Consider the following 11,642-nt stretch of genomic DNA (forward strand, 5'->3'; position numbering starts at 1 on the left):
AATAAAATAACTGAAATGTAGAGGAGCAAAAATATAAAATATACAATACTTGGCAGGGTGACACGGTCAATGTTGGCACTTAATGTTCATGACTTTGCAGGGATTTTTCTCTTACACCATATGGTGACCTTGGTACACTATAGGCCTCAGAGGGATGGCAGAAAATGCTGGGTTATTTAGACCTGGAGGACAACAGAGGTGAATATACATACAGTACAGATGGTATGCCAACAGTGCTGGTAAATCAAGGAAATGTGAAAAAGTAGTTTTGTGCAGAGTGTTTCAAAGAAATGTTATCAACACTACCCTCAAGTTAGTAATGATGCTATTCTAAAACAAAATATATGTTTAATGCTGAACAAACGATTCTGATTCAAAAGCACATATATGTTATCACACTTAAGAACAAAGAGGCTATTGCAGACTGTATGTTTGCTGCCAATGAAAGCAAGGCTCCTTGGACTGAAATTGACTCTCAATAGACCAATTATGTAGGAGTGTATTCATTTCTACTATTGCAATGAACACAGTATTATAATTAATACAGGCGAGAGAGGAAAACACATATTTGCACAGTGCAAACAAAGCCCTCATAAGCAATGCTCAGACCATGAATGCACAAATATGGCAGCTCTATGATTAGAATAAAAGGACGTGAAACAAAGGACAAGCAGCTGGTGTATACGGCCTAATGAAAATACAGTGTTAATATGAATTTTTCATGGAGGAACCTGTGTGACAATTGCCTACGTGTGCATTTTCCGACTGCTATACATTATTCAACAAGAGAGCACGACTTCAGTCGATGAGTTTATTCTCACATTTTACACAAGAAAAGAAGCAGAGTTTGATGAAATCTATGAATAAAATGATGATATAATTATATATAAATAAGTTAAAGATGGAAGATGGAGTCTGTTTCACATTGAAATCTAGAACAGAGCTTAAGTTGCTCTATCTTTTCAATCCTACAGATTCGTTTATATAACACAACAGAGTGTGGAGATGGAAGTCAGTCCAATGGAATATGAAATCCCCCAAATACTGAACAAATTTACCTGGTGAGAGAAACCTAAACAACTGTATTATGTAAAGCTGCAGAGAGCAGATGCAATGTTGAAATAGACATAAAATACAAATAAAGATCCTCTAGTGAAAATCCAATCATGATGCATAATAAACCTGAATGCAATGACTGTAATTATCATTAAACAACGACACTGGTGTTTATCAATTTTTGGATCATCACATGTACTTTTCTCCCATATTATTTTAATACCTATACTTCAGGTGTAATTATCTGTATTTGTTTTGTATTGTTATAAAAATAATTTAAAAAACAAATAAAAACAATTTCCCGAAAAACAATTTTTTTATGTGCATCTCCCTTTCTGCTACACGCGCACACACACAAACACACACACGCATTGACACCTGCCATCTCCATTGTTCCCACCAACTGCCTTTCTGTGTGAAACACAGGAAAGGTAATTTTTAGCCAGAGTTATTGGCAGGGATAGAAATGTTCAATTTGCACTGCACAAGAGATAAAGGGCAAAGCAGTCCACCGTTTTTCTCCTAAATGTATCAGGTTTTCAGTCCAATTCAGTAATAATTTCTGCATAAACTATGTCATGCTAGCTTGGTGGGAAGGGAGTTAAATAACACTCCAAAGTTAAAGCTAAATTTTGGAAGAGAACTGGCATGGTCATTTTCTTAGGCACCCCTTGACCTCTCAAATCAAGATATCTGCCCACTTTATGCTAATCCCATGTAGTTTTGGTCAAAAGCCATGCCATTTTTTTGCCATAGAGTATAAATGAGTTATTTTTGCCTATTCTATTCTAAAAATGGTGTATTTAAATATTTCTGCATACTGGGGTCACTAAAATCTTGGAACTGCATAAATTAGATAACTAATGAGCCCAATTTCAATGAGCCCAACTGTATTCATATGTGATTATGTTAGTCCCCCATTATAGCCGTTTCATGAGATTTCAAAGACCCTTTGTCCCCCACAAAAATGGGTCTATGGTAAGGCCTGCTTCAAATTGAGCAGGACTGAACTGTCTGAACTGGATATTTGATGGCGTTTCTACAGCAGATATTCTCTTAGTCTTGCTGATATATTTCATCTAATATCACACATCTTGATAAACATAGTTTGTGCTGAAAGAGATTCAGAATGGGTATGAGACAGCAGAAGAATGATATGTTTGTTTTTTAATAATAACCCTGAAAATAATCTATTTCAGAGGATCTGATGACACCTGTGGTAACTTTTCAACCACATCAAGTCCTTTATAAAAGCACAATTTTATCTAATGTCTATAGAAACATAAACAGCATACATACTAATATTTACAGGTTTTGCAGTTAGTATACAGGAAAGCAACATACTTTACCATTTTATATTTACAAGAAATGATGTAATACTTGCACCGTTCAACATCAATCAAACTGAGAACGCCAGTGCTAACAATTTTTGTTTTCTGAGGTATCCTGGAGCTGTTTCACCACCAACCACAATTACTTTGAATTTTTTGCAGCTGTGAGCAGATCATCCATTTCCTTTGTGTGTTGTGGGAGACGAGCGGTCGTCAACAGCAAATATTACAGCTTTTTGTTGTTTTTTTTGTATGTGTGCTGACTGTTTTGGGTGTGCATTATTGTGTTATTTTTCTAGTGTGAGCACAATACAGAGTGAAAGCTTGATTAGATTTGCTATGTAGTCTGGATTTAGGGCATAGCTTAAAACAAAACATTTGAATCTAAACCTTTGGGAGTCTTATGCGGTTCATCTGTGTTCATTTTCAATGTTAAGCACAAATTATCTTTCTCAAAAATACTGAATGTGAAGCTGCAACATGCACCATATGCCACTTTTAAGATGGGTTGAACTGTGTAGGAAATTACATCTTAAAGCATTTTGCAATGTTTAATGTATTCATACAAACAATAAAAAATAAAACATTCAATGGCAGCCAGTGTAAAATTTAAAGTGATGTGCCACAGAACGATCCGCTTAAAAATAACCCTGCTAGTAGCTCTACAGGTAAAGGTTACAATTTTAATTATTTAATTATTATTATTAATACAATATATTGATATTGTATCTTTATTGTATCTTTTTTATTGTATGTTTATGAAAACAGGAGAGTCTATGAGCTATTATTAAACCAGACTTTTGAACTTGAGATACAACATTTTCTTTGTATTCCTGCCTGTCTAAAAGTTGCCTAAAATGTTGTAATTAAAACAGTGTTGAACATAGCTCCCTTTAACTTTCTTTTCAAAGTGACTGGAAATATGAAAGCATTAAGAAAGCATGTTTGGTGTATTTCTTGATGCTTCTGAAGCTTGAAAGCCAAACATATTTTTATAATGTTCTATGGGTTTAGAAGAGCGGCATATAAATTATTTTTGTAGTGCTTGGGTCAGCGTCATGTCCAGCTGAGGTCTGCATGACCTCCGATGTCTCCTGCACCTGTTCTCCACATCCCCTTGTGCATCGGTATCTCTTTATATATCCAAGTTCAAAGGCAGTCTTCGGGCTATGATCCCCCCCCCCCTCATGAAAGCATTGCACATAGACTCCATCTGCATTGTGTGGTCTTTCTTTCTCAGTCTCCACATCTTTTCAACACTGTAATGCTTTTGTCATCGTTCAGACAGACAGTTGTATGTATGTTTCTTTCTCCTTTATTCTCCTCCTGTCAGTCATTGTTTTTGGTGGTGCGGCCAGTCTTATTCAGCACTGAGTTCAGTTCATTCAGCAGATTAGAAGGCATCAGACTCTCCCCGCCCACCATGGGTCTCCTGCCTGCGGATTTGACGCCACTTTGAGGAGGAACAGGCAAAGGCATGGGCTGTAAGTGTCTGGATGGGGACGGAGATGGGAGGAGTTGAAGCTGGCCAGCATCCACAGAACGTCTTCTGAGTGGGACTTCGGGGGCCTTGAGCATGTCGTTGGGCCTCGGGCAGTTGGCTGCGTTGTTTGTCTTTTGGTGAAGACCGGCATCCTTCACGGTCCTTGGGTTAACATCTCCATGAGAAGTTCTTCTGTCTGTCAGCTGTGGGGGAAAATGGTAGATGAAGATGAATTGTAGTACATTTTCAACACTACACTACAAACCAAAGGGGCCAACTGCATTTTTCATGTAAGGAGAATTGACTCATATATACTGTACATATGCACATCTAATACATATGCATACCTTACTACTATTCAGTACACACACAGCAGAAAAACTCCCCACTTAAAGAATGTCAACGCAAATCAGATTTTATGTGAGTGCAATCTCAGGAAAACAGGACTAAAAGTCACTGATTTAACAAAATGTAAACACAATAATAATATGCTTACAATTACAATGCTAACATGTTTTCGGTAAATAAATCTTGACCTGACGATGTTGCTGAATGAAGTTAGCGTTAACCAAAATGTTTACTATGAATCCTGAGGGAGAATGCCAGTACACAATTTTATGGCAGCCCATGCAATTGTTGTTGAGATATTTCAGTCTAGATGAAAATGGTGGATTGGCCAATTGACCAACATCGCTGTCTCTAGAGCCAAGCTGCTAGTGACGCTAAACATTGTTCACATCAATCTCAACATGGTAAAAATAAGTGATTTATTAAATTTCAACATTTTTGGATCTTAGTGAAATATTTTATTAAAATCTCTCAGCTCAGGCACCCCCATCCTATAGTAAATACAGCAGAAAAAACTGCTAGTGAAAAAGAAAGAAATGAGAAATGTTTTGAGTGTGGTGAAAAACTGAAATTCATTTACAATTGTCTTATTCCTGTTATTTAGAGATGCGAGTGCAATGTGAACGTAAGTCAAAAGATCAATGATGGCAGTTACTAAGATGACGGCCATGTGGAAAATAGCCAGCATTATTTTTGAACTGAATACAATGTCTGCTCCTGCCTTTTCACATTTATGACAAAACACAAACATTTTAAAAACGGACATGTTGAAAATACTGTAAGAAGTATTAAAAAATGTAAAATGTAAATGTAAAAGTACATGATTCTCACCTGTTTGCTGGAATTGTGGTTTTGCGGTGGAAGTGCCCCACCTTCGCTCAAAGCTCTGTGAACTGCAGTTTCTTTTGGCTTTATGCTCTTTGAACACAGGTCAGAACCGTACTGAAGACACACAGCCAACAGCAGAAATTAGAAGTAAGATAAAAAATACTATCTGTGACTGTTATTCAATGTGGACAACAAAGCTTGATTGCGTTTATTTTGGAATGGTACAGATTTTGGGTAATACACATAAACACACATCTAATACTCATATGGACATGCATACAGATACACACAACATGAATTATAATTTTTTTTCGAATCTTCGTTTCTCCTTTTTTTCCCCATAAAGTTTTACTAAAAAATGCTGGAGTTGGTATCACCGTACAGGATGTATATGTTGGTGCTAATTGCTGTTTTTGGCCAGAATAACACAGCCAGGGAGAGTCAGAAGGTGACGATGGTCCGCTCCATCACAGCACCCCGACTGTGTTCTGATCTCCGGCTAAACCTTCTCTTTAACAATGTCTCCTTTCATATCACTGTGACCCCCAGACATATAGAACTGTCTGTCTTTAACAAATCCTTGTTTCATCACTGCTAGGACCCGTCCTTGAACCTTTACACCCTCCTCAAACCCTCCAACGCTCACCACCACCATCCTTTCCACCTTCCTGCAAAATGAGGTCCTCCATTACTAGTTGCTATGGAAACTATTGGAGCACAATGCTCCCTAACATGTAATAGAAAGGGAATCAAGAACACTGAAGGGCTCTCTGTCTACTTTCTCATCTACACTTTCTCTCTGCCCTTCCCACAAGTCCTGTGTCCTTCCCACAAGCCCCTGTGTTGGAAGCTGACAATCCTGATATTTAACGGATTTGGGAGGAGAATCCTAATATTTTTAGCCGGCTCCAGTCTGCTATAGATTTAGTCGTTGCAGAGCTAAGAGCTTCTCCAAAGAGCAGGGAAAAGTCACTGAGCCCACTGAAATAAACACCTTGAAACACTTAGAAACAACAGACAAAAATTGGATTCCCCTTTAGATCAATCTCTCCCTGACAGTGTTGCCCTTTTTACTTGCTAACCCAAACTAAAGCACTAAAAGGCTTTTACAGTAAGCACCTGTGATAAACAACACTTTGCTGCAGACCGGTTCCCATAAAGGAAGCTGAGCAGAGGGCTAATACTAATGAAATGTGCTGAGCATACAATACAGAGCTGTGAAAACTCAAAGCCTTGGTTAGATCTTTAGGTTTAGGATGACTGTGATGTTACAAGTTAGAGTCATTTACTCAGAAAAGAGGAGAAAATAGATGTGCGTTCTCAGTCTAATGACACTCAAGATGCTATTTCATTAAGAGGACAGCAGCAGCAATGAATGAGGGTAACAAAAAACAAAAATATAACACATCCGTAGCTGTTCTCCCCGCATGTAGCCGCCCCCCCCCCCCTTGCATTATTTATGTCATATGTGCTGTGTCAGCGACTGACAGCGACAACACTTAGCTGTATCTGGGGGCTAAGTACCACAATGTGATTGTTACAGTCGCCTTGACCTTATTCTCACAGCTTTTCCACATAAAATGATTTATGTTATTGCTGAGTGACCTCGAAAACTTCACAGTTCCTCCCCTGTTTATGTTTTTCATCTGACTAACAGCACAATGGAAACAGATGATTGGTGGAAATATGATTTATCATATCTCCATGTTCAGAGATCATGAATTGTAAAAGATGATTTATTGCGGCTGTAATCAAGTGTGTTTGTCATCCAAATAAACATCTGCAATGTGTTTGTTACATTTGCTATTTTTGGTTATTGGATATTTTTGGTTTGCAACACAGTAAAGGGATAAGAACACTTTTCCCTGTCCTCCCAAAGTCACTGCATGTTTGAGCTTCTATTTATGAAACTCCTTCATTAAGATTTTGCATGAGTGAGCTCTTCATTCGTTCTAACATCTCTGTTGCACGTCACATTACCTTCATCCTGATGATGTCCGTCACCCAGCTGACCTGCGCCTCCCTCTTCTCGCAGCAGAAATGCCTGAGGAGGGAAAGCACACCATTGTAACACCAGTCACTGATTTCCACCTCGTTATTTTCACACTCATTTTAACCAGGTGACTGGATTCTGCGATCCACAGTCTTTGGACACATTTTCGTCTGAGGGCACAGTTCAAGCTAATGTGCATTGATCGCTGTAAATAGACTTGATGATAGGCGGGCCAGCTGCTCTGATTACACAAAGCTGCATGGCTAAAGCATCCCTTTACAGCAGTGATTAGTGTTCTAAGTAACAATCTAACATGACGGTTTTAATAATACCTTTCACCTCTTCAGGTTTGTACAGTACACTGTTTGGTTGTGAGTTATTTCTGCTGTCTGCTAATGTGATGACATATTGTACTGTACTAATGTATGTAGTATAGTGTAACACTGAAACACTATGAACACTAAAGATTTTATTTTTCATTTTAACGTTGAAAAACTTCCCTGTTAACCTGAACGTAAGCGGCGGAGATCACCCAAGTTATTACAGTTCACCGTAAGGGGAAGGTGAATATCTGGAGCAACTTAATGTCAATGTGTCCAAAAGTATTTAAGATACTTCACTTTGACTTGGTAATCTAACGTTGATGGTGTAACTGTGTATTATTAAACTTCCTAACACTCGACCAGACAGCCGCCTCTCACCATGTGACTGCACTGATGCTCCTACTACTATTCATTATGAAGTGCTTTAAGTTTTTAACTTGCTGCCACTTGATTCTTTTATTCAGAGATACTTTAAGTGGGAAGAGTAAAAGTCACAACCATCAATTATTGAATTGGGAGAACTTCTACGTAGCACTCACCATTGTTGTTTATCAGTGTAGACCGTGAAGCCCCAGCTGTTCAAACGAAAAAGACACGGGTCAGATTGGCAAACTTGCAATGCCCCACCCATCCAACATCATTTGAAGACAGAGGTTATAAACATGTTTTTGTCAAAGCACACGTGGAATTTTAAAGTACGCAACTCTGGAACTTGGTGAGAACCGTATTGTTAAAGATAGCAGCAGGTCAAAGCCCTTTTCATTAAAATGCAAAGAGGAGGAGAAAAAAAAAAGTTCACTACAACTGCTAAGGTGCTAAACAGTGGAATTAATTATGTTAATCAGTGCAGTTGCAGCCCACATGTTTATGCATGGGCAGACCTCAATATGCTCTGGGCCAAAGTGTACAATACAGCGAGCACATGCTGCTCACCTATAAGCCTTAAAGTACATTTTGTTGAAAGAGATGCAAGAGATACTGAATCTCTAAAAATGTAGTCTCGGAAGTGGGAGAATTCATGAACAGAGCCTGTTATATGTAAATGATCCCATGTGAATCTGGCTAATTGTATGATACTACAATATAAATACAGGTAGCCTCTTCTCACACTCCAAGACATGTATACATACTTACAGTATATATGCATGTGTGTGTGTGTGTGTGTGTGTGTGTGTGTAAATGAACCCGTGCAGCGACAGCATGAGGTGAAAAGACCACCTTCCTGGAGAATATACCTTACGTGAAACCCCACACAGTTGTGGCTGAGCTGGAGCAGAGACGTGGGGGAAGAACAAAGCGAAAGAGGGGGCAGAGATAGAGAACTCACAGCCTGGAGCACCACTCCTGTGAGTTGAGGCAGTCGATCCAACCCCGCAGTAGGCCGCTCACAGATAGACCTCTGCCTAATGAGGTACTGGAGCGCTGCCTCTCCTAACTCTCTGACTATGACTCTCTCCATTCTCTTCAGCACTCTCTCTTTATTTCTTTATTCACCATATCACCTCTTCCCAAAGCCCACTCAATAGTATATCTATGATAGCACGCTACATCCTTCTTTCCTTCTGTCCCTCTTTCCTCTCTCCTTCATCTACTCTCCCTTTCTCTTATCCAATTTTTCTCCCCTAAAGGACTGCGTTATGCAGACAATCGCTTGCTGGACTCATTTTTCACGCTTCCCCTGACTCGAATTCTGACATGGGGAAAATTATGAGGAATTATAATTGGGTAATTTGAAATATAAGGTTTGGATTTCCTCTTTGTTTGACCAGCAATAGCTGCCTCCGCGTTGGCATGTGTCATAAATTATAATAATAGAAGATCATTAAAATAAAACAGTGGCAGCAATGTTTCCTATGCGGGCAAGCAGAGTTTGATAATTTGTATTTGTTAAAATGCAATTACATTTAATCAATTTCATTACAGTGAAAAATAAGATGGGGTCAGCAGTGGCTTTGGTATCCCTGTGGTGTTGCAAAACTTTGAGAGAAGAGGAAGGGCAATATATCTTTAGGGACAATATACATAAACTGTTGCGCATATGCACGGAATTAAGGGAAAGTACATTCAAAAGACAGTGGCAATGCTAAATAATCACTAGTTCATCTTAATAACGGAGAGAGGTTGAGTTCTCCTAAGAATGTGCAGCAGCTGATTTGGTACTAATGAATCACATTGTGTTTGACCGCTGGAAAAATTACAGAAAAAAAATTGCTTTGCTTAATGCGATATTTAATGTGCCACAAAATAGGCTAGGAGGGAGAGGAAATTTACACAAATGATCAGTGAAAGTGACATCATCGTTATGGACTGACTGAGGCCACTGCTCCTGTGATTTAACGTCTTGAGAGAGGCAGTTGTGAAATTTGTGACACTGTTGTTTTATTGGCCGTACGCGGAGGGAGAGAGATATCTGACAAGTTTGGACCTTTCTGTCGTAAATATTTCAGCAATATGACAATGAAAACCACTTTAGTGATGGAAACAAAGTATATTGCAGGGGATTAATAACAGCACATAAAGTACACTTTGCAGGAACTCAAAACAAATAATAAAAAAAACCACTAGCTATTAGCCAATCATATACTTTCATAGTTTAGAGCTGTAAACTTGCTGGAAAGAGACACAAATATGTATTTTACCTTTTTTTGAACATTAAGATTCTAGATTTTGTCAATCTACTGATTCTATGTATTTTATTCATAATATGTAAAGAACAAACATAAATCTCCCTGACTGATTGTGATGATTAATATTTTACATTGCATGTGAGTGCAGCTTACCCGGGTGGAGGTTTCAGCTTTTTCTTCAGACCCAAGTAACATTTTGCAGACTTGAGTTGGATCACTTTCTCTGCTTTAGCGCTCTGCAAAACACAACAACAACAAGAAAATGTATATTTAACAGCAATAAATGAATGAAGGAATACAAAAAAAGAAAAAGAAGCAAGAATCGCATTAAATGAAACTGAACTAAAACAAAATAAATTGCCAACAAACTCTCTCTGTGCCATTTCCCAGCATCACAACCCGACAATCAATTTGAAATCATTACAAGAAAATCTCTTCTTCCAAGCAACAAAGAACAAAGAACAAAGAAGAACAAAGCGAATAAAATCAAAGTTAGAGCTTGCCTCTGACACCTACACATCACACCACCCATTCCCTGTTTCATCAAACATAATTTACGCTAAATACAGACCTGGCAATAATTGTACAGGCCAAAGAACATCAATTAAATTTCACTAACACTTCCAATTTCCGTTGCATTTACAGTAATTAGCCATATTCTTGTGCAACCTGGTATTAAGACAACCGTACAGTGAAATCATCATCCCCCCCTCCTTCCCCTCTCCCCCTCCAGACACACATACACAGACACACAAACATCCCTCACTGTTTTCTCTCACCCACCCCCAGTGCCAGAATTACTGCACCTCCATCAATTATTAACACTTCTTCACACTCCTTTATGAATCCCATGTTTCAACTGCAGAAATGTGCTGAGAAGAAAAACCCTCCAGGGAACTCAGGCCTGCTGGTCCTCTCTGAAGCACACACTGTTTTCTTCCTTTTTTTTTTCCTTTTCTCACAAGATATTGGGAAGTCCGCTGCCGTGACCGTGTTTTATTTTCTTCCTTAATTCGAAGATTTGGAACCGTGAGCTGGACATGTCGCCGGGGAAATGTAGCCGAGTGAGTTTGGGCGGAGTTCAGTTGCAGCTTTCCTTTTCACATTTTTTTTTTGTTTTCTTAAACAGTTCGACTCTACCCTTCTAACCTTTTCAATTCTCTAGGCGGCACTTTGTGTTTGAATGCAACAACTCACGATGGCTCAAGATGTGTTTACAATAGATGTGGTAGAAGATAAATCTGAAAATAAAAGTGTACTTACTTTGATATCTCTGTAGAGCAGCAGCTTCTCCGCACGCAGCACAACATATTTGTCCTGGAATTTGTGCCCTGACAGCAGTTTGCTGGATCCATCGCTGAACTTCAGATACTCGCCTTTTATAAACTGCTTTTGGTCTGTTGTGAGACAGAGTGAAATTGATTAAATACTGTAGAAGCATTCTCTTTCAGCCCAATGGACAAGTCTATGAAAAAGTGCTGGAAAGGATTAACATTTTCATACTTTATCATTAGAGTTATTTATCAGGCAAACCGTACACCAAACATTCACTAATTTCAGCTTCAACCTGAGGATTTGCTGCTTTTATCTGAGTTAAATCATTGCAAATTCAAACACCACATCGGTGTCTTTGCAGGTTTTATCTCTTCAACT

General features: G+C 38.7%; 1 protein-coding gene across 1 annotated transcript in view; it reads right to left on the reverse strand.

Moving 5' to 3' along the window:
• Window positions 1–2,202: 2,202 nt before the first annotated feature.
• Window positions 2,203–11,642, reverse strand: part of arap2 (ArfGAP with RhoGAP domain, ankyrin repeat and PH domain 2) — a 131,945-nt gene continuing 122,505 nt past the window's right edge. The window contains 6 exon segments of the mRNA XM_062444397.1: window positions 2,203–4,073; window positions 5,050–5,160; window positions 7,027–7,090; window positions 7,902–7,937; window positions 10,143–10,225; window positions 11,253–11,386. Coding sequence (XP_062300381.1) covers window positions 3,717–4,073; window positions 5,050–5,160; window positions 7,027–7,090; window positions 7,902–7,937; window positions 10,143–10,225; window positions 11,253–11,386 — 785 coding nt within the window. The 3' untranslated portion in view covers window positions 2,203–3,716.

Source organism: Scomber scombrus, chromosome 23 (assembly GCF_963691925.1).
Source record: "Scomber scombrus chromosome 23, fScoSco1.1, whole genome shotgun sequence".
Lineage (NCBI taxonomy): Eukaryota > Metazoa > Chordata > Actinopteri > Scombriformes > Scombridae > Scomber > Scomber scombrus.